Source organism: Rhinolophus hipposideros (genome assembly GCF_964194185.1).
Source record: "Rhinolophus hipposideros genome assembly, chromosome: 23".
In the NCBI taxonomy this organism is placed as follows: Eukaryota; Metazoa; Chordata; class Mammalia; order Chiroptera; family Rhinolophidae; genus Rhinolophus; species Rhinolophus hipposideros.
Window position 1 is genome coordinate 37,674,269 of NC_138069.1, and position 27,755 is coordinate 37,702,023.

At 50.5% G+C, this 27,755-nt stretch overlaps 1 protein-coding gene across 1 annotated transcript in view; it reads left to right on the forward strand.

The window, feature by feature from the left end:
• DOCK2 (dedicator of cytokinesis 2) overlaps window positions 1-25,570 on the forward strand; it is a 368,348-nt gene extending 342,778 nt beyond the window's left edge. The window contains exons 41-52 of the mRNA XM_081036150.1: window positions 841-982; window positions 5,940-6,021; window positions 7,257-7,341; window positions 8,077-8,163; window positions 13,658-13,834; window positions 15,238-15,321; window positions 18,428-18,565; window positions 20,101-20,228; window positions 21,133-21,304; window positions 22,265-22,385; window positions 23,930-24,072; window positions 25,006-25,570. Coding sequence (XP_080892276.1) covers window positions 841-982; window positions 5,940-6,021; window positions 7,257-7,341; window positions 8,077-8,163; window positions 13,658-13,834; window positions 15,238-15,321; window positions 18,428-18,565; window positions 20,101-20,228; window positions 21,133-21,304; window positions 22,265-22,385; window positions 23,930-24,072; window positions 25,006-25,068 — 1,422 coding nt within the window. The 3' untranslated portion in view covers window positions 25,069-25,570. The remainder of the gene's footprint in view (window positions 1-840; window positions 983-5,939; window positions 6,022-7,256; window positions 7,342-8,076; window positions 8,164-13,657; window positions 13,835-15,237; window positions 15,322-18,427; window positions 18,566-20,100; window positions 20,229-21,132; window positions 21,305-22,264; window positions 22,386-23,929; window positions 24,073-25,005) is intronic.
• Window positions 25,571-27,755: the final 2,185 nt, after the last annotated feature.

Here is a 27,755-nt window from a genome sequence, read left to right on the forward strand (position 1 = left end):
CAGGTTCCCTTTCAGCGGGTCTGGAGCGAGGCCTTGGAATCTGAATTGGTAAAAGTCTGGGCCCCTCTGATGATCCGCCAGGCGGAAGCCCTGATGTGGAGAGGTTTCAGATGCAGGTTGGGACAGACTAATGAGGGGCCATTAGAGGCTGCACACATCTGGCGAGAACCTCAGCTCTACTGGCACTTTGAACTAGGTCACTCGTCCTTGTGGGGGGCTGTCCTATGATTGAAAGGTGTGTAGCGTCATCTCGGGCCTCTCCCCAATAGGTTCCAGTAGGCCCCCTCCCCCGAGTTGTGACAACCAAAAATGTCTCCAGACACTGGCAGTGTCTCTCAGGAGGCAAAATCCCACCCTGTGTGAAAACTACTAACCTACAAGAGGCTGGTGTGGTCATGGAAGGTAAAGCGTGTGACTCCATGGAGCCAGGGCCAGGAGCCAAGTGATGCAGGACCCCAGTGCTGGTCCTTCCATCCCACACGCCAGCCCACGTGGCCCAGTGAAGGCGGGAGAGAAATTCTGTGGTCACGTACGGATGAAATAGGGCTAACAGTGAAAGCCGAGTGAGGGATTGTTCTAAAGCTGCACTTAGGACAGTCTGAAGAAGCTCTCGGCATCCGGGATCTCCTCTCCCTTTCGAGCCAATCTTTTGAAAGAAGTGTGTGCCCAGTTAGAAGGTCGGTGAGTCGAGCTCCTCCTTTCCTTGGAGGGGAAGCAGACAGGACCAGGATCCATAGGAGGTCGCCATGCACTGTGCTCGTGTCACAGACTCCCAGCTGTACTTGGACCACGTCCTCCAAGCCTGGGCCTGAGGTCTCTGATGGTGTCATCTCTCTGCAGAACAAAGTGTTCATCTACCGAGGGAAGGAGTACGAGCGAAGAGAAGATTTCCAGATGCAGCTGATGAGCCAGTTCCCCAATGCAGAGAAGATGAACACCACCTCTTCCCCTGGCGATGATGTGAAGAACGCCCCAGGCCAGTGTATCCTTGGAGAAAACCCCAGCCAAAGGGCCAGACGTGGGCAGCCCTGCCAGGACTGGAGCCACAGAGCCCCAGCTTAGAGCTCAGAGCTGCCGCCAGAATCATTGCCGTGGTGCCAGTTTTAGTGTCCAGTGTGGGATCCAAAGAACCCATCTCAGGAAATTGCAAGTGTTGCATTCATCTGCTCATTCATTCATTCATTCAGTCTTGTAATCAATGCTATAAGCTCTGACTCTGTGCCAAGCATTATGCAAAGTGCTGGGGGTTATACTCACAACGTGGTCCTACCTCAGGGAGCTTAGAGCCCAATAAGTAAAAGAGACAGTAAACAACTAATTACACCATTAAATATGTATTTAGAAAAGTGGGACCGTGCCGAGGAGGCTATGCAGGGTGCTCTGACTAGGAGGGCAGGGAAGGCTTCCTTGAGGAGGTGATGTTTAAGGTGAGTGACCAGCCAAGCATCGTGAGACATGGGCAGGGCGTCCTAGACAGATGGAAGGACTGTCCCCTGACTGGGAAGGAGCGCCATGGGTACTAAGAACTGAAATGGTGCCACACTGCTCTTCTAAGAAAATCAGAACTCCTGAGTGAGGCCCCTGCCTGTCTCTCCACTGCCATTGCCCCCAGACTCTCCCTTTCCTTTCTCATGCCCATCTGGCCACACCGACCTCTTTTCTGTTCCTTAAACACTCCCAGCTTGTTCCCACCTCTGAGCCTGTATGTGTTCTGTTCCCTCTGCTTGGCACGCCCTTCCCCCAGCTCCTTTCTTACCCCTCAGATCCTTACTTGGGGTCACCTGCTGGAAGGGGCCTTCCGTGGTCACCTAACATGGCCTTCTCTGAGCTCTTTATGACTATATTATCTCAAACTCTGTTTGTTTTCTTTAGAGAATGGATCCCAATCTGCCATTATCTCCTGTGCTTTTTAAAGGTACATGTAAGCTAGATCGTAAGCCCCATGAGGACAGACACTTGTGATGCCTTGTTCACTGGAGTAATTCCTCCGTCTCCCACAGTGCCTGGCCCAAATAGGGAAATACTGGTTGATTAATAGAAAGATAAAGAAAACAAGAAAGAGAAAGACAACTAGAGAAAGGTAAGGGAGAGGGAGCCAGCTCAGGGGCGTGCAGAGGTGACCTGAGATGACGCCATGAGGTTGGGCAGGGTGTGGTGTTCACAGGGCTGGGAGCTGGTCCTGGGCAGGATGCAGGCTTCCCGGTGGCAGGAAGTATATAAGCCCAAGGCTAAGGCAGACAGCTGAGCGGAGGTGCATTCACCCAGCCTGGCTCCCCACTTTGCACCCTTTAACACAAATTAAGTTACAACCTTTAAAATGGGATTGACAGGTTGCATGGCTCGTCTGCTAAGTCTGCCGAACCATAATCCAACAAATCTTTTCCCTCGGGTGATAAATATTCATCTGTAGCCTTTTCATTATGCTCGCCTGTCCTTCATGCCTGCTCTACCTTGGTTATTTACAAGAGGAAATGCAACTGGTGGTGGGGCTGGCTGGTTACAAATGTGAGTTTGGTTACAGGCGAGACACGGGATTAGTATAAGGCCCTTCTAAGTGGACATTTGGTGCCGAACAGGCCCATGGCCTTTTAACTTGAGGTGGGTGGAGAGAGCATGTGTTCCTGGGCCATAGAATGACATGTAGGCCTGATTCAGTGCCCAGAACCAGGTAGAAAGGAAAGAGGAATGTCTGACACTTGTTAAACGTCCTCCGTACTTTGCATGAGATGAGTGCTTTATAAGCAGTATTCCTTTAATTCCCATAAACCTCTATAAGGTCGAATTAATTTTTCTTCATAGAGAAGGAATATGTGAGGGAGACAGGTCACGTTACAAAGCTAGTTAGTGATGGAGTTGAGATTTGCACTCTAAGATCTATCTGTCCCAAAGTCTGTATTCTTTCTATAATGTCATAGTTTTGCTTAAGATTCATGAACAGAAGGTACATTACTAACTGTTCATATACTAGGCATTTTGCATGCACTGTTTTATTTTATCCTTATAATAATCCTAGGAGAGGGATATGATTACTCTCTGCATTTTACAAATAAGAAAACTGAGGCTCAAAAACTGTAAGCAGATTGCACAAGGTCACAGGAAGTGATGGAGTTAGGATTTGAGCTCAGATCTGCTTTTTCCCCACACTTGAGCTCTTAGTGCTGTGTTCTCTTGCCTTCACTTGTTGAAATGCAAGCAAGCACTTTGGAAAGGTGACAGATCTCATGTCTTCCCACTTAGGTCTCCAGGTGGGGAAAACACTGAAAAGCAAAGGTCTCTTGGTTGGGTGTCTCCTGTCCCCTACCCTCCTCTCTGCCCAGACCCCGGGTCCACAATTTTATGCATAGATTTACACATGGTGAGAGTCTAGCCATGCGTCCTCCTGGTGTCACTAGCTTTGGGTTATACTCTTGGACCAAGGATGGTTGCTAAGATCAGTAGACTTGACCTAGAAACTTCTTTACAACAGGAGTTAGCAAACTTCTCTCTACAGGTCCAGATAGGAAATATTTTAGTCTTTCTGGGCCACACGGCCTCTGTCACAACTCTCAACCCTGCTATTATAATGGGAGAACAGCCACAAATAGCACAGGCATGAGTGGGTGTGGCTGTGTTCTAATGAACTTTATGTATGAACCCTGAAGTTTGAATTCATAGCATTTTATATGTCTCAAAATACTCTGTTTTTTTTTAACTTAAAATTCACTTAAAAATATAAAAACTATTCTTAGTTGTGGACCGTGCACAAACAGATGGTGAGCTGGATTTGACCTGCCGGCCACAGTTGGCCACATCCTGCCCTAGACTTACAGAAAACAATTAAATCCCCAACATAAATTCTAGGTATTTTCACACTAAACATCTTGGCCACAAGCATTTTTACCGTGAACATTTTCTCTGCAGAACTAATTTGCCATAAGGCAATTTTGCTGTAAAAGGGAAAAGTGAATAACAAAATTAAAAAGACTTTATTGCTATCCATTTTTTAAAATTGTCAAGTTGTCTTTGCATATTGTCCCATGTCCATTGATAGATATTCAAAAGCTCTATGGGACGTGTTAGTTATACAATACATACAGTGTTACCTAAGGATCTGCAAACTGGCATGTGATCATTTTCTATCATAGTATAGTATGCAGTCTGGCCCAGTAAGTTTTATACCGTGTTTCCTGTCACTCATCCACTATTTTCAGACCGCCCCATCTTTTTGTCACCGTGTAGACCATTATGAGAACTAAGATTTATAGAATATAAAAATGGGAGCGCTGCAACAATCTGTCAATGGAGAAACGAAATGAAACCAACTGTCATGGCCACTAGCTTAAATACATTAAGTGTTTCATGCATCTAAATTGATTTGTCAATGGAGAAATGAAACCAAACCGTCAACCAGTTAATCTATCTTTTATGACAAAATCGCCTTATGGCGAATTCGCTCTGCAATGGACATGTCTGCGGCAAAAATGCTTATGGCCAAGATGTTTATGGGGAGGATGCTCACAAATACCGGGCACCCAACATGTTAATATGCAGTGAGTTTGTGGGGAGGAGGGCCAGTTGAATTTAACTTCAAGTTCTGTTTTTGCCATTTCTTGTGTGTGGAAGAATCAAACCGTCAGAGAGCTCACAAGCCACCGGGGAGGGGTGAGGGAGGGGACACCAGAGTTGAGAGTTAAGAGCGCCAAGAACAGACAAACGCTGTGGAGAAGGAGGGAAAACGGCACCTGACTGAGTGTTCCTGGGGGCTGTGGTGGTGATGTGGGAAGGTGTTCTAAGCAAAGGGAGCAGTAGCAGCTATTAGATACCCAGACATAACGGTGGGAAATGGGCTGGGATCGTAGTTGAGTATTTGAAGACTCTATACTCTAACGTTGGCATATTTGAATGCCAGCAAGAGGAGTTGGTGATCCCTTAGTTGGCAGAAATGTTGGGCCCAGGAGAAGAGTTTTAGGAGTGATGCTGGTCGTCTAGTAGGACAGAGCAATGAGAGAAGTTGGGTACCTAAAGAGGAGAGATGGGTTAAGATGCCATGGAAGTAGGGATCGGGAGCGGGGCTCAGGGATGGGACCGACCGGTGATGACTGATTTTGTTCCTTTGGTTTGCCGTAGTGTCGGCTTAGATGAATAAAGCTCTAGAATAAGCGTGACAAAGATCTGGCCCACATGGTGCATTTCCTGTATCCTGTGCCCATGGCAGGCATCACTAATCAATCATGGAGCTCTTTCCCACTGAGCCTGGACATGGCCTTACCATCCTGCCACAGGCAGTTACTCTCACACTTCCAGAGGCGGCGTGTAAAATGGCATGTATTTGCATGCTCTAATGCAGTGATTCTTAAATGTGAGCATGCATATGAGGATTTTATAAGAATCAAGATTCTGATTCAGTAGGTCTGAGGCAGGGCCTGAGATTCGCCGTTTCTAACAGGATCTCAGGTAGTGATAATGCTGGTCAGAGGGCCATACTGAGCGGCAGTCTAGAGTCAAAGAAGCCCAAGCGCTGTCCTCACAAGCCGCGCGACCTTCAACCAGTTGTCTGGCTCCTTTGACCTTGATGCCCTCCTCTGTGAAACAGGGACGATTTACATTATAACACTGCTCAGTGGAATTGGAGAGATGAAAGGAGACCATAGGGAGATGTGCTCTGCAATTGATTGAGAACAATATATGCATTAGACGACATTATTGTTGCTGATAATAATGAGTGGGCACTACTAACTGTTCGCAGGGGCTGAGCGCCAGGCAGGGTTGCAAGTGCAGGCAGCTCTGGCTGCTCACTGGTCACTAGGACTCAGCTGGCAGACAGCAACCTGAGATTGGTTATTCAGTAAAAACCTGAGCCCAGAAGGGCTGGCCTGGGAGGTCTCAGGTGGGACCTGCTCTGCTTGGAACTGTCCCTGCAGCCAACACACACGTGTGAACCCTTAACTCAGGGATCCCAGACATCCAGTGTTTCACTGTCCAGCCTGTCTTGGATGAGCACCCCAGGTTCAAGAATAAGCCAGTGCCTGACCAGATCATAAAGTAAGACCTGCAGCTCACCGGAAGGAGGGATGGGAAGCAAATCCCATGGGGCCGCCAAGCTGAGCTGGTGGCAAGACAAGCCTTAGTGCCCTTCTAATTCCTCCTCTATCTTAGCCAGCCTGTTCCTCTGTCCTCTTGGGAAAAGAATCACCCTGAATTGGCCATATGGGCTCTGTCCCTGAGAAGGCTGAAGCCAGAGATGGATGGGAGAAATGAGGATATGGTTTGCCTTGAGGCACAGCGGCCGCTCAGTAAGCAGTTGCTGAACGGGACATGGAGAACCTGTCACTCAGGCTGATCCCAGAGCGTGTGTGTGAAGGAGGGGTGGGGGTGGCGGTGCAGTGCGCATGCAGAGCACAGTGTCCCAAAGGGACACCTTTTCAGCATTTGTTAAGGTGGTGCATTGACAATGGATATATTCAGAGTATGTCAAGGGGACATTAGAGGAAGTGGCATGAAGGCAGGTGTCAATCTGCTCAATACCAGATTGCAAGGTCAGTGGTGAGGCCCTGAGGCCTGAGGGCCGTGGAGCCTGTGGGGCACGAGGCGGCCCCTCCCGTCTGTGCACCTCACCCCCTTAGGCCCAGGTTCCCAAGCACCTCAGGTGCCTTCATAAGAGGCCTCCCCCGGGAGGACCAGTGGCAGCAGGAGCGCCTTTGTAAGAAGCAGAAGGGCCCATTCCTTCAGGGAAAGGCAGCCCCTCCCAGCAGCCTCACATCCGTGCACACGGCGGAGCAGGTGCCGCTCCACATGGATCTCAGCTTCCTGTCTCCCTCCCGGTCAGGCCTCCCTGGGCAGGGGACACCAATGAGACAGCCAGCACTCTGTGCGGCTGGGCCTGAGGTCAGAACCTCACTGGAGATTCAGGAAGCGTGATTTGGGGGTGACTGGGACACCTAAAGAAACCCTTGGCAGATGCCCCTGGGATGGCAGATTAGGTGTGTCTAGATCCTTCACGAGGTCACAGGAGATGATGAGCCAGCCAACCTTGTGTGCAGCAACGCAAGAATCCCAACTCCTTGGGATTCCCAACCCTACGGCCTGCTGTGTATTCAGGAGGCCGTCCCACCAGTCTACCTTCTAAATCACCTAGCAAGGAAGGTCTGGTTTTAAACATCACAGCAAGGACTCTGCCAGCCCTGAACAGTCCTCCCTGGACAGGGTCAGGTCAGATTCTGTGGCAGCAGCCGAGCACACTACGCTACCAGGAGCCTCAGCGTCTTCCTGTCTTGCAGCTTTTATAAATCCAACTACGTGCAAAAGTTCCACTACTCGCGGCCAGTGCGCAGGGGGACCGTCGACCCTGAGAACGAGTTTGCCGTGAGTACCTGTCCTCCCCCTCAGCAGCGTGACCACTTCCTGGGGCCCCCCTTACCAACCAGAGCAGGCATCTGCCAACCTCTGAATGGGAGGGAATTTGATGTAAAGCCAAAGTAAAACTCCCGCTGATAACGATGCACACACATCCGTGCACGGTCTCTTCCACTGGGTTTGTTTTCTCATTTCCGGAAGACAGGACCCCTCAAGCTACGCAGGGGTGTTGATAATATTAAACCCTCCAGGAAATACCAATAAGCCCCAGCGATTTCAGTCCCCTCTCTCCCCTGTGTGCTTTCCAGCTAGGACCTGGTTTTTATTGCCAAGGGCTAAGGCTGGCATGAGGAGATGGCTCCAAGTCTCTCTCAGCTCTTTGCCTTAGACTGTGATTCTTCATATTTGGGACTCACTGTCCCTTGGAGAAGCTAATGAGCCCTCTGGACCCTCCCTGAGAAAATGCAGGTGGATGTATTCAATATTGCCTAAAATTTGAACTGTTCAGAGACATAGGTTAAAACTTACTGAGCCTAAGTCCAGGGAAAACTTAAACTTCTCTTTGGGAAAGAATTCTTCAGGGTGAAGTGAGAGTGTGTTTTGGGACTTGCAGTATTTATTCTGATTTGGGGTGGGTGGAAAGCCTGGGCACCTGTCTGGGTTCCCGCCAAGCTTCTCTGATACCCAGGTTTCATAAGTGTGTTGCTTTCCTGCCTTTGTCACCCCCTACCCCACATGGGACAGTCAATGTGGATCGAGAGAACCTCCTTCGTGACTGCCTACAAGCTTCCGGGGATTCTGCGCTGGTTTGAGGTGGTGCATATGTCCCAGGTGAGTCTCCGGGCCTCGCGGCACAACTCTCCCAGCCTCAGGAAGCCTCCTGGACTGTGAAAAAGGGACAGCTTTAGTTTGAAGCCATGAACAAAAGGGAGTCCAGGAATCCCAGTGCAGGAAAGTACCTGAAGTGGCATCCAAACTAGCTGCTCTCAGATTTTTTGTAAGCATCAGATAACTTGCTTTCCTCACAAATGAAACCTGATGCAGTGAAAGCTGATGAACGGGGAGCTCCTGTGGTTGGATGTAGGGTGAGGCAGAGGGTATGGGACTCCATCCGCTCAATCACTCTTTATATCTTCTCGGTCCCAGCAGCCCCTTGGGGCACATTTGCGGAATCCCACTATGAACCCATTTTATAGTTGGATAAACTGAGGCTCAGAGAGAGGCAATCACACAGAGGCAAAGCTCTGGCGAGAATGCAAGTGTTTGAACTTCCTTGTGCAAATAGCATGTATGTTACTTCCCAACACATTTCAGGGTCTCCGTATCCTCAGATAGCTAAGAATTTTGTAGCTACCAGGATACAGGGGAATGGTCAGAGTGGTGGTGAGGAAACCTGAAAAGTAGGGGCATATTCAGGATGTCCTATTTATTAATACAATAAATACGTGCCCGTATTTAACAAATACCTAACACGTGTCAAGCACTGTTCTAAAAAAGACCTGAAGGTTTTGGCATGAAGCTAACATTTTAGTGGGGAAGACAGATTAAAACGTCAAAGTAAATATATGATATGTCAGATGGCGATAACCATTATGGAGGAAAAGGAAAGTGAAAGGTGATGGAGGGGGTGCTATTTAAATAGCGTGGCCAGAAAAAGCCTCCCTGATAAAACAGCTTTTGAGCAAAGTCCTGAAGGAAGTCAGGGAGCGGTCCATGATGATATGAAGAGGGGGACATTCCAGCGGATGGAACAGCAAGTGCAAAGGCCCTGGGGCCAGGACAAGCTTCTGTCTGGATGAGAACAATGAGGGGTGAGTGGTGTCTGACACAGATCCTGTGGGACACTATAGGCCACTATAAGGACTTTGGTTTTTCTACTGAATGACCTGGAGCCATGCATAGAGGAGGAAAAGGTCTGACTGATGTTCTCAGGCTACTGTATTATCAGCACTGAGACCACCCACTCCAGCCCTTAATGCCCACCTCCCTCCCAGTGATCCCAGCAGCCCAGTGGCCCTCCATTCTCCTTTCCACGGCATGGCCTAGATCTTGGGGAAAATATGATGATGATGATATCAGCAAACATTGAGACTATGCTAAATTGCATGCATTTAACCCCTCAGCCACATTGAGAGATAAATATTATTATTCCTCCCATTTTACGGATGAACAAACTGAGGTGCCAAGTGAGTTAATGGATTGTTCAAGGTTAGCAAATGAGGTGGGGTTTGACTTTAACCTCCCATATGAGGTGCCTAGAGTGGATTCATTCTCTCCTCCTTCCTCAGTGTGCCCCCATCCCACCCCAACAATAAGTAAAACCCTGAGAAGAAAGAAACCATTCATGTTCTTATTCAGGGGACAAATCAGAACATGATAAGCTTGAGAAGTATCCCAGGCACAGTGTTAGGGCTTTACAGCATCATCCCACGTAATGCGCCCAAGACCCCGTGAAGTATGTACTATCGTTAATCTCATTTTGAAGTGAAGAATCAGACACTGTCTACCAATCTGTATTCTCTACCCATTGGCCCTCTCTATGCCCTTTCCTCCAGTGATGCTCAGAAAGGTGCCTCATCTCTTGTGTCCCCATGAGACTGTGGGTAAACTGAGGGAGCCCCTGCCATCACTCCCCATTCCTCTCCAGCACTGTATTTCTCCTCAAAACACCTGTCACCTCCTAATATACCATCTAATGTGCCTATGTGTTGATCGTTAATATCTAGAAACATTAGATATAACATATTAGAATATAAACTCTACTATAACATAAGCTCCAGAAAGACAGATTTGTGTCTATTTTGTTCCATGCCATATCACCAAGTACAAAGAATAGCCTCAGGCTCATAATTGGTGCTCAAGAATATTTGTTAACTAAATCTGTCAATCAATCAATATGCAGAAACCCATAATGCCTGAACTAGTTACCTTATTTTACAGACTCGGGATTCTGAAGTTAGGAAAGAAATAGTCAACATTTTTCTTAAATCCTTTTATCCTGACATCCTCAGATAGAATGGGTTGGGAAAACCTCCAGAAAGTTGACCAGAGTGGATTTATCTCTAATAGCCTCCCTCAGTGGAATTACCAAGAATGTCAGGATGTCTCAGACACCAAAGTTTCATTCCTGCTGAGTAAGTTCATTTCCCAGCATTTGTTTTTGCATTCCATGAATTCACACCTTGTTCTTGGTTGTTTCTCTCATGAATTGTCATGACAACAGGACTGTTTGTACAGAGAGGTGTTTTTCGATGGGATTCAAGTGTAGGTTCTGTTCATTGGAGAGTTCTTTTCTTGGTCTGGGCCCAGAGAACATGCAGTCTTTACAATGACCCCTCATCTAGGAGTCAGAGACCTAAATTCAACTCTGTCATTAACAAGCTGTATGTTGTCGGACAAACACCGCCTCTGGGCTTCAGTTTTCATCATTCGTCAAAACAGAGATTGAAAAACTATAGAATTTCAGAGCCAAAAGACACTCTAAAGGTCAATTAGTCCAAGAGTTACAAATGTAAATACCTTTGGAGACCAGGAAAAATATGTAAATACGTGAGACAGTCACATTAAGACAGCAGGGGATGGTGGAAGCTGAGACAGTCTCTCCAACTGAAGTAAAATTTTCAAGATGAGAACTCATGTGCAGGCGAAACAATAGAACTCTCCAGGCCTCTCAGTGGCCTATAGATCCCCAGTTTGTAGTCCTTCTTGGACTACAAAGACCTAGCTGGTTCTTGTCCAGCTATTTTGCTTATGAGGAGACCGAGGCCCAAAGATGGGACTGGAACTGCCAAAGGAATGAGTGACACAAGTAAGATGTAGGACCAACGCCTGTCTGTTGCTTCTCATGGGCTTCCTCGGAGGACTTAGGAAGGCAACAAGAATGTGAAGCACCACTGACTGGATGGCAAGGGATTACCATCACTTTATCTTTTGGCTGATGCTTTCCCCCCTCTTTAAAATTGTTCCCATTTTCCACTGGTAGTTCATTTTCCCCTCACAGCAGGTTGGGCAAGGGTTATACACACACCGATACTGCCCATAGGAAACTGAGACTCAGCTTAGGAAAGAGATCAGAGATTTCAGGGCTTGACCAAGTCCAACAGCCAGCTTGAGGCAAGTTTGGTAGCAGAGTTTGGTCTGTAGACGGTGGGAGAAGCCCGCCTTTGGAAGCAAGAATGATTCCGAGTTCTCTCCCCAGCTCTGCCGCCATCTGCCCTTGGATAAGCTACTTAACCTGCTCTTGGAGGAATTAAATGAGAGCATATGTAAGAGGCACCCGGAGTGAGCTGGCACATAGCAGGCAGTCGATAAATGGAGCCATCTGTGTTACTGTGACTATTGCTTTTATTGCTGTGATCAGCTCCTGACATCCAGGCCTTCCACCAAACCACACATAGATATATATTTCCCCCATAAGTCTGCTCTGACAGCTGTATACTTAGTCTACTCAAATGCCCATGCATGAGTAGCCAAGGAGTGGCCATTCTCATTCTCTGTTCCTGATGGCTATCATGAGATTAAAGACTTGGGGATTCAAAAATAGCCTCACAGATGAAGAGGAAAGCCAATCAATAGGACTTGCCATTTTTAATAACCTCCTTAAAGCCTGTGTCTTTCAGACATGCCAGGCTATTGTTAAAAACAGGTGCAGTGCTGGGCTCAACCTAAGTGGCTGTGATAGGTTTTCCTTCGAACTCAGTCTAGAGCACGGCTTCGTCAAGTCCCTGCAGGGTTGGTCTGTGCACTACAGAGAAACGAGACCGTGGGTTTCAGCTTGTGGAATATGGCCTGCTGCCCACACCAGGCCAAGCAGCTCCCCCCTCCAGTTCACATCGCGCGTGTGTGTGTGTGTGTGTGTGTGTGTGTGTGTGTGTGTGTGTGTGTGAATGCACCTGTGTGTTCATATTTGAATGTGTTAAATGTGTATGCATGTGTGTGAGACAGAGAGAGAGAGAGTAACAGTGACACCATGAGAGAGGATCAGTGACATAATGAGAGAGTCTACTTCTATTCCCAGGGCCTTCTCCCTCCAGAGAGCAGCCATCTTTAAAAATGTCCACAAACAAGAAAAAGGGTTGAGGACATTAGGATTTCATAGGCATTTAAGTAAATGATTTAAAAAGATGACCGAGTGGCTTCAGAGGCTGGTTCTGCCCTTCTCATATAGCTAATAGTTATAATAACAAGTGGGTGACATGCAGGTGACACTTTTTAAAGAATTCTGTTGATTCAAATGACATATTATCTCAACTGATCTTTGCTACATACTCAAGGAAGCTGCCTGAGTCTTTCCTTCTTAGGACAACTGTTCTCTGTCCTAACACCTACAAGAATGAATAACAATAACTATCAGTTATTCTCTGAGTAGGTTTTCTTATCCTCATTTTACCAGTGCATCAACTCAGGCTCAGAAAGGTTAGGAAACTTGCCCAAGGTCACACAGCAAGGGGGTAAAAAACATACACAGCTCAGATTTGCTCTCAGTTTTGTCTAGTGTAATTCAGGGGTCAGCAAACTATGGCCTGTGGGCCAGACTTCACCTGCCACCCATTTTTGTGGGTTTTATTGGAACAAGCAAGGCCTTTCATTTTCATATTTCCTAGAGCTGCTTTCTCCCTATAATAGCAGAGTTGAGTAGTTGCAACAGAAACTGTCTGGCCTGCAAAGTCAAAAATATTTATTGCCTGGCTCTTTTACAGAAAAAGTTTGCAGACCCCTTGTTCTGTTTTTCACCCTAGTCCCCAGGCTCTTGAAAACTACCCAGTTTGGCCAATTAGCATTTGATAGCGTCCTTTTTGATTGCTTGCTAAGGGGTGTTGGAGAGGTGTTTAGTTTTATCTTCCTAACTAAACTGAATCTACCTTGGAGCAGTGACCCCTCATACAACAACCAGGCTTAGGTCCTACTATGGGCCAGGCTGGGCAATCATATTGCCAGCTGTTCTGATCTCTCCAGCAACAGTTCACACATAGTAGGTGCACAAGCAATACTGGATGAGTTGAATTGGAACACATTTCACCCAGGTAGCAAGAAGGGAAATCCTCTCCGTAGCACGCCCAACCTGTGAAGCCCCGGCAAGTGCCCGACACCTCCTGCCTCGACCTCCCCAGGGAAGTCCCTTTCTCGCTAGAAGAAAGTCAGCCTCTCTCCCCCCCCAGACAGCAGACAGCCCCCTCACTAATTACAACAAGAGCCTGCTACGGCCCCGCGGGGAGCATTGCCTCATTTGAATTCCAACCCCAAAGGCAATCAATACCAATAATTATATCTATTTTTAAAGCGACCTGCTAAGACCCTCTCTTTTGGGTGATCTCCTTTTCAACAGACCACAATCAGCCCTCTGGAGAATGCCATTGAAGCCATGTCCACGGCCAACGAGAGGGTCCTAATGATGGTAAACCAGTACCAGAGTGACGAAAGCCTCCCCATTAACCCGCTCGCCATGCTTCTGAACGGGATCGTGGACCCGGCTGTCATGGGGGGCTTTGCCAAGTATGAGAAGGTGAGCGCTCCGCTGTCCGGACCCTGGCGAGGGGCAGAGCAGTGGCGGGGGCCCAGAGGCAAGACACAACTGTGTGTTCCTCATTTACTGTGGCTGCTGACCCCCCAAAGGGACACCTCAGCTTGGTGGGACCTCACTCACCTTCCAGAGGTTCTACAGCCTCTTTCTCATCTCTGTCCCACACTTAATGCCATACACTGTCCTGTGGCAGGAAGAAGCAGGGGTCACAGGGTCCCTTAGCCCACTGGCTACATCCGGGCACCTGTGCCAAGGAAAGGCGCTGGGATGATCATGGGCCACACCATAAAAATAGAGGAACCATGAATCAAAGTATATGATTTGAAATGTCTTCTACAAATGGGAAGCAATGACACCCAGAACCTGGGAAATGAGGAAAGGATAGAAGATTAACTTCAAGGTGGGGGGGTGGGGTGGGGGGTTGTTATCTCCATACCCAGGTTATAAGGTCCCTCCAGAAATTGGTCCCCCCACACCTTTGACCCACAGATTTCATTTTTGAACCTCCTGGTGTCCATGGCAAAAAGGGAAAAGCCATCATATATGAGTCACATTATCCACTCGAAAAAAATACCAATTTCTCAGTAGGGGGACATAGCTTTTCCTAGCATTGAAGTAGAACAGAAAGACCTTCCTTAGTTTTTTACCTAGACCCTATATTATAAGAGACACTGAGGGATCAATGGACTCCTCACTCTAGTAAATCTCATGATCAATTCCCTATTATCTTTTCTGTTACTCATTGCTGCAAAACTGAGAATACAAAACAGTACTATAATTCAGGGATAGTAATTCCAGTCACCCAACAGTCCTTTCAGCTACCCTCAGATACCCCACGTAATCATCGTCGGGTAGGCTTTGCACAGCCTTTGCACGTGTGCCCACACTGAGGGCGGGAGCTCCAGCAAGAGCGAGGGGCTGCCAGGATCGCACACAGTGAGGGAGGTGGAGGTGAGCCAGAATTCCTTACTGCGTTCTTCTCCTTGGGGGCCGTGCTCTCAAACTTGACCAGGCATCAGAATCCCCTGCAGGGCTCCTTAACACACAGGTATACTCCCCCTACCTTCTGATTTGGTAGGTCTGGGTGGAGCCTGATAATTTGCATCTCTGACACATTCCCAGGTGATAGATGTTGCTGATGCGGGGACCCCACTTTGAGAACTACTTCCCTGGGGTTTCTGGCCCATTCATTCCCAGTAGGTACTGATCTGAGCCGCCAGGAAGAGAAAACACTGTGGATCCCTACAGGTCCCTCCCCCATCAGATACAGGCGACCTCAGTGCTGCCCCTCTCAAGTAGAACCCTCTCCCAGCGCCAGAGAGAAGGGTTAAGGGGTCCACAGCAAATGAACAGGAAACCCCAAATACCTGTCTGCCCCCCCCCAGGCCTTCTTCACTGAAGAATACACCAGGAATCACCCTGAGGACCAGGACAAACTGAGCCGTCTCCAGGACCTGATAGCGTGGCAGGTACAGCAGAGCCGGACTGGGGGGCCTGCCTCCCTCCTTCCCTGCCCCACCTCCCTGCATATGCCCTCAGCCACCCCTGGCTGCCATGGCCTCACCTAACGTGTCCTCCTGTCTTTCGGCCCCTCTTCTGATTCTGTATCTCACCTAAGTGGGCTCACCCTAGAACTGGGATTTGGGGCATTGCAACCTTTGGAATGCTGCAGAGATGCCGTGTTGCGTGTGGCAAAAACTGTTTTATTAATTGTAGAATTCCGAGCTGGCTTGTCCCTCCACCCCCCACCACCACCTTCCCCCCACACCCAGCATGTGCCAATCAGATAATAGAAGACTTTGGCCCCCACCTTACCTGTCCTTCTAAGGCTGACCTAATTTGTTGCAGATAATGCTCAGATGGATATCAGGTTTTAAAAATAATTGAGGCCTGTGTTTGGTTGGGTTTTGGTGAAGGGCCTACCTTCTGCACAAGCTGTTCAGCCGTCTGGAACCAGAGGACCCGGAAGGCACAGTCCTTCCCTCGGCCCCACTCTCTGTGGTCTGCTTGTCTTCCCTACCGCCCTTCCCTCCTAGCACCCCTGCCTTCCTGCCATACTCTCCTTCTTTCTGACTTTCTTTCTCTACATCTGTCTCTTTTTCTCCCTGTAGAAGTTCTTTGCTTCTGTCCCTCCACGATCTGTCTTTTGCCTCTCTCTGCACACCTCCCATCTTACTACTCTCTCTGCTCCCCTCCCTCATTTGCCCCTCCTTTCTCTGGCTCTCTCTCCTGTGTTTTCTCTCCCTCCTTCTCTCTCCCACTCCTTAGAGAAGAAACAATCCACCCAACCCGATGCCTTCCCCAGAGGCTCTCAAAGGACCTGGCTCTTGCAGGCTGCAGCCCCCTCCTCAAACATCTCCCTGCTCTCCATGGACCACCCAACACTGGAACACCGCTGGTGGGGGGTGCGCTCCTGAGGGCACAGCTGGAGGACAGCTGTCTGAGTTGCCTCCCCCCTGTGTCCTCCCCCTTCTCACCACTCAACGTGCACAGAAGAGCAGCTATTGTTCTGGGAGTTATTGTTACTCTGGGGAAATCAGGGAGTGACAAACATTGGGTGCAGCCTCTTTTCTTAAAATAAGGATTCTGAATTCAGATCCTTCTCTGCCTCTGCCAATTTATGCAACGTGAGGCTTTAAAAATGAAACACCAAGCACTGCACAGAAGTACTCTCCTGAATGCATTTTGTGTGTCTGAAATTTTCTCTCCCTTCTTACCTTGCGCCACCTGTGAACCCCAGACATCCCCAAGGTCCCCAGCCCTCCGAGGTCATCATGTCCTTTAATACTCAAATGACTCCCCCTCCCCACCCCCAATTGGGAAGCAGGGAGGCCAGGCTTTGGTTGGTTTCCTTCCTCATATTTCTGGGGTGCTCCAGGATGGGCTAAACTGTCACACAAATGTATTTGGTTTGTAGATGTCATTCTCAATCCATTTCACTGCCCGGGGCCTCTCCATTGGGTACCACTTATCACCTGGCAGTGGATTCTCCGTGCTGTGTCCACTGCACCCAAAGCCTGGACTCAGCTTCACAGCACAGTTAATACCAGACCGAGCCTTCTAAGGACGTTCTACCAAAATCTCGGAGCTGATGGAGAGATGCTAAAAAGAGAAAAGGAGACTGAAAGCGCCTCTTAGATGTTCCAGCTTCTGAGAGCCATTAGCTAGGCCTCCGCAGACAGCACCCCTAGTGGCCGCCCTCTCCTTAGCCCCATCCCCCACCCCGCCTGTGGCTACATTACAGAGCCCCACTCACCCCAGAACGGGGGATTGCCCCGGGCTGTGTCCCTCCCACCCAGAGTCCTGGCACCCTAACTCTGGGTGAAGGCACGCCTTTTTGTATTATTACACACAGCAAATTGCTGTTCCTCATCCATTCCATTTATTCTTGCAACTCATATTATTGAGTCCCTACTGTGTGCCAGGCAACAGAAATACAGGGCTGGACAAAATTGGGCCTGCCCCTCCTTAATTATAGATTACCAGACCTAACTGTTCTTGTCACAGCGTTTCAACCCATCCCTCTGCGTTCGGCCTTGACTCCTCAGCTTTTCTTTGGTACCTGGTGCCTCCAATCCCTGAACCCCTCCTGGCTTCCCAAAGGCAAATTGGCCTCTTCTGATCATCAACTCCCGCCTCTAATCTGGAGGGTCAGTGTCCATCCTCTACCCACCTTCCACCTGACATGCTGGGGGTCAGGTTTGTAGGTGTCACCTAGTTTCACTGAAGGTTTCAGCTTATGCTTTGCTTTGTTGTTTCGGAGAGACCTCCAAGAAAAAGAGGCAGCAATGTCTTTCTGTTACCAACCATGGAAAAGTTCTCATAGTTCCTTCAAAATATTCGATTTCTACCACTTTGCGCAGCCCATTGGTTCCCTGAGGCCACGGTACGGTCTCAGCGGCTCCCTGGAGAGGCCGCCATGCCTTGCGCAGTCGCAGTGCTTCTAGCTGCCGTTCAGACAGTACCCAGTGACCTCCTTTGTTGATAAGTAAGAATTTAACACCCTCACCTCGGTCATCTCCTCCTCCTCCCTGATCTTCCCAAGGCTTTTGCATCTTTGTAAAACATCCCCTATTGGCTGGCTAGCTCCCCAATATCAGCACTTCCATTTCTTTCTTCAGCAACCACGTAAGGTAAAGCCCCATGTCCCATGTCGTGACATGGGGCTGTGCCCACTCCGCCTTTCCTTTCAGCGCCTCCCTCTGCTTTCTCCCACCGTCTGACACTCACACTTTCCCTTTTGCACCCCCAAGAACTTCTTGGGCAAGGCTTCAAGTCAAAGCAACAGAGTCCTATCCTCTGGTCCCACGCTCGACCTCAGACCCCTTATGGGGGAGACTTTACCACACAGACAGCCTCTCATGGGGGGTCCAACCCTCTAGCGGGGCAAGGGCACTGCCGGTCTTCCTCCCCCATCCAGAGCAAACCCAAGGCTCTCCTCTTTCCCAGGGATGGTGACCCTGTGTGAAGGTCTCAGAGGACCCGAATGTCTCAGCAGGCAAAGGACTTCAGCCGCTCTGTGCGGCGGCTCGAGGCTCGAGCCTCGGGCTCACTGTCCACCACCTTTCTCTCCAGATCCCCTTCCTGGGAGCTGGGATTAAGATCCATGAGAAAAGGGTGTCAGAAAATTTGCGGCCCTTCCACGACCGGATGGAGGAATGTTTCAAGAATCTGAAAGTGAAGGTGGAGAAGGAGTATGGTGTCAGAGAGATGGTATGGTGGTCCCTGTGGATGGGAGGGGAGAGAGGGGTGAGGTGGGCTGAGGGAGGATGAGGGGACCAGAGCTAAGGAACCTCCCTGCCCTTGAGGAGAAGGACCTGAGGGCCAGCATTATAGCAGCAGATGATCCAAGGGCACCTCCCTGTAAACTGCGTTCCTCAAAAGTCACCCTCAGACAAACACCAGTTATAAAATGAGCCCTTAGCACTCAAGGGCCGGTGCTAATAATAAAAGTTACGTGGATGACACATAACACATAGTAGTTCCTACTATGTGTCTTGTCTGATCTAAGCCCTTGCCACCTACTAGATCATTTAGTCCTCACAAGGAGCCTGGGAGGTAGGAAGGTGTTTAACCCCTTGTATCTCTTTTGGAGGGTCAGAGGTGGGAAGTAACTTGCCAAAGGCGACATAGCAAGTGAATGTAGGTCAGAATTTGTACCTGGTTCCCTTGGCCTCCAAAGCCAGTGCTTTTGGCCACTAATAAGCTCCATGGCCTAAAGAGGCACTTGGCCTGGTACTCAGAAAGTGGAATCATAAAACATCAACGTTGCGTGGTCCCTAAGTGGCCATCCGGCCCACTGCTCTGATTTTCCAGACGGGAACACAGAGGCCCAGAGAGCGGAAGTGAGTTACTGGAATGGCGTAGAGGGGAACTCAGGCGTCCCGTTTTCTGGTCGAGTTGGTCCATGACTCAGGTTGCCTGTCCTAACACTGCCTTCATGACACCCCGATACAATTCTGACGTGAACCTCCAGACTTAGGTCAAATTCCAAGCACAACATCCTCCACAGACTCCCCTCACTTCAGAAGCCAGCCACCAGCCCCAGGGTTCCCAGGCCACCTGCACCTCTGACCAGCTCGGTATAAATTTTGGGGTTCCCACTACCCCTTCAGGTTGATAGTTCCACAGAACTCAGGAAGCGGCTATACTTAGGATTACAATTTCACTGCAAAGAATACAAATCAGGACCAGCCAAATGAAGACATGCATAGGTGTGGTCTGGGAAGGTCCCTGATGCACAATTTGTGTCCTCGGGACACGTGACCCTGAGCATAAGTGTCCGGAGTTTTGTTGGGGTTTCATTACACAGGCATGATTGGATGAATCATTGGTCACATGATTTAAGTCAATCTCCAGCCCCCACCCTCCCCAGAATTTGAGCTGCCATTACAGAGCTCAAAGCCCCAGCCCTGTAATCACATGGTTGGTCTTTCTGGCTTGGCCAGCCTCCTCCCTGAGTCTTCTCATTAGCATAAAGGGCCACCACGAATAACAGACACTCCTGTCACTGGGGAAATGACAAGGATTTAGAAGGAGGACTAAAGGCCAGCCAAATGCCCTACTAAACAACAAGCCCTGTAGCCTCAGCCCACTAGGAAGGTGTGCTGTCTCCCTGCTCTGCCCCACAGCAGCTCCAGGCCCAGGGGGAGGAGAAGGCGGCAGAAAGGGCAGGGAGAGCCACATGACTCCAGCAGCCACCTCGCCCTGGGGCCGGGCCGCTAACCAGCCTGTTCCCACCGCTGCAGCCTGACTTCGAGGACAGAAGAATGGGCCGCCCCCGGTCCATGCTGCGCTCCTACAGGCAGATGTCCGTCATCTCCATGGCTTCCATGAACTCTGACTGCAGCACCCCCAGCAAGCCCACCTCTGAGAGGTCAGCCCTGCCCAAGGCAGCTCTACCCCGCTACTGCCTGCCCAGCCCCCAGCAGAGACCCTTACTCCTTCTGCCCCAGGACCACCGTCCTACCACTTTCCTGCCCTTCTGTTGGAAAGCCTTTCCCTACCTGGCACCTATTAAAAGCCTCACAAGTACCCCGTGAGGCTGCCATCCTAGTGGCATCATTCAAGGGCCATATAAGGCCTGAGAGGCAAGGCGGCTTGTCCTGAGGAGCCTGCAGAACTCACCCAGAGCCCGCATATGCCCTGTCGGTGATCACTGCCAGCCAGACAGCCCCCACAGAGCCTGCTTCAGTCTGGAATCTTCTCACCGCTACCCGGGGCCTGTCCCTCGCAACTCCCCATCAAACAACTCTCCTCCTGTACGCGCCATACCTCCCTCAGGGTCCCCCTTCCTTTACCCCACAGAAAGCCCCCCATTTCCACCTTCCTGGGGCCCTCTGCTCCATGCCGCTCAATTCAGCTACTGTAATAATAGATACCGTGAATCGAGCACTCTCCTTGGGCCAAGAGTGTGCTAAGGGGCCCTCAGGCCTCACCTAGTGGCCACTCTGCAAGGTTGCTGCCCACATCCACATTTACTGAAAAGGAAATAATGGCTCAGAGAGGTTGAGTGATTTGCCCAATGTCATTCAGCTAAAAAATGGCAATGTCTGAATCTGAATCCAGCTCCATATTTTTAAGCCGTTTTTCTCTTCTCACTGCCAGTCTTTCTTTGTATTTTGAATGTGTGCAAATTAAGCCAGGGGCTCTCCAAACTGCCAGGTGAACTGATCTCCCTCCCGACCCTGCGCTGTCAGCTCAGTCAGCCGGGGTCCCTGCAAGGCAGTTCCACTGAAGTTCTAACTGCAGTGCCCACTGCTGTCCCTCTTGCCCTTCAGCTTTGACCTGGAGTTAGCAGCCCCCAAGACCCCAAAAGTGGATCAGGAGGAGCCGATCTCCCCGGGGAGCACTCTGCCGGAGGTCAAGCTCAGGAGGTCCAAGAAGAGAGCCAAGAGGAGCAGCGTGGTGTTCGCAGACGAGAAGGCCACAGCCGGGTTGGACCTGAAGCGGGTGAGCGGCCGAGCCAGCGGGCCTGTCCCGCCCCCTGAGCAAACCTCTACTGCGTGCCAGACGCAGGACCCGGGGCTCAGACACCGCCCCACTCAAGCCTCACTTTTGGGGTGAGGTGGTTATAACAGAGGCAGGGTCCTGGACAGGGAGCTGGAGTGCTTGGCGGTGCCATGCCACCTGGATGTGACAGAGCCGGGATTTGAACCCAGGCTGCCAGACTCGGGCCCGTGTGTGTCTTTTCTGCCATCACACAGGGCTTTGCGAGGCTGGGAGAAGCCGCGTGTTTCACCCAGTGAAAAGGAGAGCAGTCTTCCGGCACTGGGCCAGGCCTTTCTACCTCTCCTGCCCTCAGTCCCCAGGCCCCAGAGCCATTCGAACCACTGACATCTCAGATTCCGCTAGGAGCCCAGTTCCCCGGGGATGCAGAGATGAAAATCTCACTGCCCTGACTTTGAGAATTCTCATCTTATAAACTAATAACTATTTAATGTGAGACTTGGGGCCATTGGATACAAATCCTAGCTTCCCCCTGAAAGAGAGGTTTGTTGACGATGTTCTGGGAGCCTGGGAGGGGGAGAGGCATTAACTGTCCTGGCAAGGCACCAGCTGAGATGTCTTCCAGTGAAGGAAGGATCCTACACAAACTTCCCAGCAGGCCTCAGAGGGAACTCTTGCCGGGGAGAAGGCTGGAAAGAAGATTTCTGTGTTTCACAATTCTAGGGGACATCATTCACATGATAGTCTAAAAGAATGCCATCTCCCCCATTCCCAGGAATTGTATAGTATGCAATCTGTGCAACTGTACATGGCAGGCTGGCAAGGAATGATAGAAAACAGAATAAATGAATGTGGAGCTGGCTCCACAGAAGACGTTCCAAGCCCTCATCACTAACTTTTCAAGTCCAAAACTGCCTCATGCTAAGTCTCTGTGGTGTGTGTGTGTGTGTTGTATTCATTCAGCTTTCCAGGAAGCACGAGTTCATGAGTGACACCAACCTCTCGGATCATACGGCCATCCCCCCCAGAGCATCCGTCCTCTCTCAAATGAGTTTTGCCAGCCAGTCCATGCCCACCATCCCAGGTATGCACCGTGCCACCACCAGCACGGAGTTGTAGAGCTAATCCGGGCCACAAGACTGGGGGTGAAGAATGGGCGTCTGTACAGTAAAGTGGGCCAGGCATCCTGGGGACAAAAGGCTCTGCTCAGAGCAACCCTGTCTTCTGAATTGTCCCCACACCCATCCCTCTTGTGGGTGAAGCCATCCCAGCAAGCCTACCTGGAGCTGAGGTGGAGGCCTGCTGTCATTCTGGACTCAGGAGTGACTGGGAATCCATTGGTCACACCAAATAGCCCTGTGTTCTCAGTTAGCCAGGCCTCCCCAGGGGCCAGAAGTCTGCCCCTGATACATCCCTGACCCTATGTTTCCTTTCTGGACCTGGACGACTATTTGTGGAACTTACAAAAGTCACCACTACATCTTACAGTCGCAGAGTGTTTGGTGCATAGATGCTACCTATTTCCCCCATCACTCATTCATTGTCCCATGAGGAGGTTAGCAGCACGCAGACGACCATTCCTAATTCACACGGGGGGACCTGAGGCTCTAACTGGGGACATGATATGACTAAGAGTGCTCCGTCTGGCATGCAGCAGTCTCGGGCATCTGCATCTCTGTCTCTGTGCCAGGCTGGCTGTGCCAAGGGCTAGGGCACAGAGGAGCCAGACAGACCAGTGCTGCCCCCAGGAACCCGGCAGGCAGGTCTCAGTGAAGATGCCGGCTGTTTCCTGTGTGGCGACCTGTGCCAGACCTTGTGCTTACTGCTTCTCCTTCATTATTTTATTTACCCCTCGGTGCCTACCTATGAAGTAGATAATGTCATTAGCCCCATTGTATGGATGAGGAAACTGAGACACTGGGAATGCCAATTTCCTCCCTGTCACCAGCTAGTAAGTGGCAGAGGCTGGTTTTAGACTCAGGCCCTCTGACCCTGAGCCAAGCCCTAACCACTGCCCACCACACCAGGCAGGAGCCCCCACAGGGAGGTGGTGTTTGTCTGGGCACCCAGCTGTTTCACTCTGGTCCTCTAGTAGGCCTCACAACACCCCGAAGGTCTGTGCTCTTAGTCCCACTTTGCCAATGTCAAACCGAGGGTCAAGAGGTAGCAGATTTTTCAGGTCTGTGTGACTCCCAGCTAAGGTCGGTAACTGCCAGCTCTTCCCACTGGGCCCTGCCTTTGGGGGAAATGAGAAATCTAGGTTGTTGATGTTGGAAGGTGAAGGAGGAGTGTGCTCAGACTATCTCCTCACCTGGCAAAAGGTCACGTCCCCTGAGGAAGTCAGGGCTCCGAGGCCTGGGCCCTTCCCCCACCTCAGCCCCCAGGTTTCCAGCCCAGAAGCCCTGGAGAAGCCTTAATGGGGCCAGGCCACTATATGGGGTTTGGCGAGCCTCGCCCAAGAGGACAGCTTCAATAGCCTCTCCGGGCAGGACATGGCCTCCCGCCTCCTGCCTGGATTCTGTCCCCCGGCCTGTCTCCCATCTGCCTCCCCCAAGTCACCCATCCTGTCCCTGGGGCACCGCCTCTCCTCCACCTACCCACTCATGGCCACTCTCCCTCTCCTTCCAGCCCTTACACTGGCGGTGGCAGGTGTGCCTGGGACAGACGACTCCAACTCTTCCCCCCGCCTCAGCCAGACCTTCCTCTCCCTCTCAGAAGGTGACAAGAAGACGCTCAAACGGAAGAAAGTAAATCAGTTCTTCAAGACGATGGTGAGAACCCAAATGGGTGGAAGGATATGGGGGGTGGGGAAAGGGGTGGGGTGAAGGGAGACAAGAGGGCAACTCAGAGAGAGGAGCAAGTGGAGAATGTGTGTGTGTGTGTGCACACGCACGTGCACGTGCATGGTCAGGGAGGCATGATCACGGGCCCTAAGGATTGGAACACTGGTCAGCAGTACCCAGAGTGCAGTTCTCCCCTTGGGCCCCGGCCTCTCCTCTAGCAGCACTGAGCCCAGCTGGCTGCAGGGATGAGCAAGGGGATGTGCAGGTCCTGGGACTCGGAACCGGTACCTGCCCGGTGCCTCAGCTGCCCTGTGGTGCACCGGTCACAGCCGCAACAGGCAGCTGTCTTTGAGGCTGAAAGTGCTTTTCGATTGTTTTGCAAAAGTTTTTCTATTCAATTTACATTACAAAATCCTACTAATTAAAAGTTAGTTTCCTCCCTGAAACTAATAAAAAAAATGAGTTTCTGAGACCTGAGTGTTCACGTGCCATCTGCTGCTGTCACTGGTGGGTCTTTGCTCGAGGTAAAGAAGGTGCCCTTGACACATCTGACCCTCGGGTGCTCCTAAACCCGAGCTCCGCGCCTGGAATAATCGCAGGCTCACTGCACACGTGCGGTCAGGCACCGTGCTAAGCACCTTCCAAACGTCCTCCCGCCCGACCTCGGCTCTCCCTGGGAGGGTGTCGGAGGCTCCCGGAACCGGTAAGCGACGCGCCCAAGTCCACAGCGTCCACGAAGCACCAAAGCCTGTGCACTAACCAGTGGGGGTGCTGCCTGCCTGGTCACACTCCAGGTCAGGGTGCCCCAGGCTCACCGGGATCCATGTAGGGGCCCTTGGGATTGGGACTGGGGAGCCCCACTCCGATGTATGTGAGAACCCTGTTTTGAGGTTGTGCTACTTTTTCTCTTCGCCCACAAAGCTGGCCAGCAAATCTGCGGAAGAGGGCAAACACATCCCCGACCTACCGGCCTCTGACCTATGAGACGACGCTGCTGACCAGGGCTGTGTGTGCGGCGCCAGGAAGAGGAGATTCCAGAAGGAGAGGGACAGTGGGACACTGACACCTGAAAAAGCTGCCTTCACTCACAGGAAGCGGCCTGACTGGGGCCCCAGAACTTCAGTGGTCGCAGACGGCGCCTCTGGGAGCAGCGACGCAGGTGGCGGGTGAGGGCCCCCCAGCCCGATTCTTGGCGGCACCGGGAACCTGCGTGAAGGCTTCCTCCGTTATGCTCTCCCCAGCTACCGAGGCACATCTCTCTATAACCCAGTTTCTTAGGTATGAAGAGCTGTATTTGTATTTCATTTTTCTAAACCTTAGCCCGTCATAGAAAAGCTTTTTAAACACTCTTTTATTTTATTTTTGGTTAACAGTTTTGTAGTTCACTTTTTTTTGTAATACAACCACCAGTCTTTTTTCTAGCTCATCATTTCCAAAGTGTTACTGTTTCTTACTGACAATAAAAAATGATCCTGTGACTCAAGTCAGCCCAGTTGCCTAATTCTGAAGTCAGCTGAATCCTTGAGGCCCCGATTGGGCAGGTGGCACCTGGAGACAGTCGGGAAGGCACAGGGCCTGCAGTGATGTTACAAGCCTGCCTCCAGCTCGTCCCAATGCCACATGTGCCCGCTTCGTTCGCCCCACCCCCGACAGTCTACTCCATGACGCCAGTTCCTTGGAGGGGCTGAATGCTGGAGAATACAGATGCCAGAAAAGTCTTCCAGAATCTTCCTCGTGATCTGCATAGTGGATAGTTTCATATACCTTTCTCCGGGAAGAGATGGCAGGACCACGCAACCAAATACTTAAGATTAAGAAAAAGAGAGGGCAGAGGTCCAGGGAACGTATGATCCCGCCTTTGCATTCGTCACCAGGTCAGATATGGTGGCTTTTCTTGGAGGAACCCCAAGGGAGGCGAGGAAGTCCTGCAGGCCAGGAGGAGAGGATGGGGACAGAGGCCACCTCCACAGCCTCCAGGGACCGTGCAGGAACGGGTCTTGGTGGGAGGTGAGGACTCCATTGGGAAGGAAATTGATGCTCGGAGAATTTCAGGTGCATGGCGACGTGGGGCTGAGGTCCTGGGGTGGGGAGGGATGGGGACCATCCTTCAGCTCTGTCCCCAACTCAGTGTCATAGACGTGACAAGAAACAGCTCCCTAATATTTATAGCAGCCCTAGGTAATGGCACTACTATTACCCAAATGAAGAAACTGAGGCACAAAGTGACCTGATCATACACTCAGTAAGTGGAAAGGCTGGGATTCGAGCCCGGGCAGCCAGATAGAAGCTTGGCTTATCACCCTGCGCTATCTCTTGGACACCTCTGTGCACAGGACATCGAGTCCTTGGAGCCTTTGTCCACCCGCCTCTTCCTGGTGGCCTCCATGTCCCCTCGCCAAGCCCAGGAACTGTTGCCGGTCCAGCTTCCAATGTTCTCAACAGTCCCCAAAGTCCTGTTATGGGGTGGTTGGGGTTTTGGCTGTGTCTTGGGTTCCCTAAGGTGTGGGGTCAGCATTTGGAGGCTTGGAATCTAGCTGAATTCACTTGCCAAATGGGCAGGGAAAGTGCATGTGGGCAGAGGAATGTCCCCAAGAAGATGGGCATCTCATGACATCCCCCCATCACCCTGAGCATCTCCATGGCTGCAGGTGTGGACCTCGGAGCTTGCGTGTCTCTTACTGTATCTGTCAATCCTGTTCCACCCTTTTCTCCAAGTTACAGGTGAGCTTTTCGTTTCAGTCCAAACTAATGAAACCCCAATGTTTAATCAGCCTCAAAATGTTTGCCCTTCCAGCTAGTAGTGGGGAAAAAAAGTCTCAGCAAGGACAAGAAAATGGTACCCCTTTCCCCACAATTGCAGAAAAGCAGATACCATCCTATGCCCTGAAACCGCAGGTGTCGTTCCTCACGAAAGTCTTGCAAAACTCCCAGATTCAGAGGCTCTTGCTCCGTTCTGAGAAAGGCTGCTTTAACCTCTGCAAACTCCATAACTCTGATCTCCTCACTCAACAGTGTGTGGTAATACCATTCCTGAGTTCCGTTTTCTAAAAATCATCAGTATCTGTCAGGTGTTTTTTTAAATCTAAAGGGGCGTGGGACATTCCCCCTTTTCCCATAGAAATGAAGCAAAAAATGAAACTTGTGGATTCTTATTTAAACAGAGTAAGAGTCGAATCTCATTTTAATTGAAACTTCAGATTGATGGCCCACTCGGTGCTTTGTCAGGAGAATTCCAGACGCTTTGGTTACACGGCAATAACGATGCCAGTAGAAACAGCAATAACAAACAACAATAATACAGTTGCCATTTACCAGACACTTGTGTTATCCTTTCCTTCAATCCTCAAACCCATCCCAGGAGAATCCCCACCACACTGATGTGAAAACCCAGGCTTGGGGAGTTTGTGATGGGCCTTGTCACCCGGCTGATAAGGGGGACAGCCAGCTCTGTTCACTTCCAGCCTCATGACTTGAAACTTCCAGACCTTCGGGCTTAAGTAGGAGAGAAAGGGAGAGAAACAGAGGGCCTCCCCAGCATCTAAACTCAGGCCGGTCTCTGCCCTCCAGACGTCCTAACCTGCAGCACTTTGCTGCACTTTCTGAATCCTGGGTGCCTGTGCCTTCCTGTCACAACTCAGGTTCCCGGGGAAACAGATCGCCAGGCAATGACT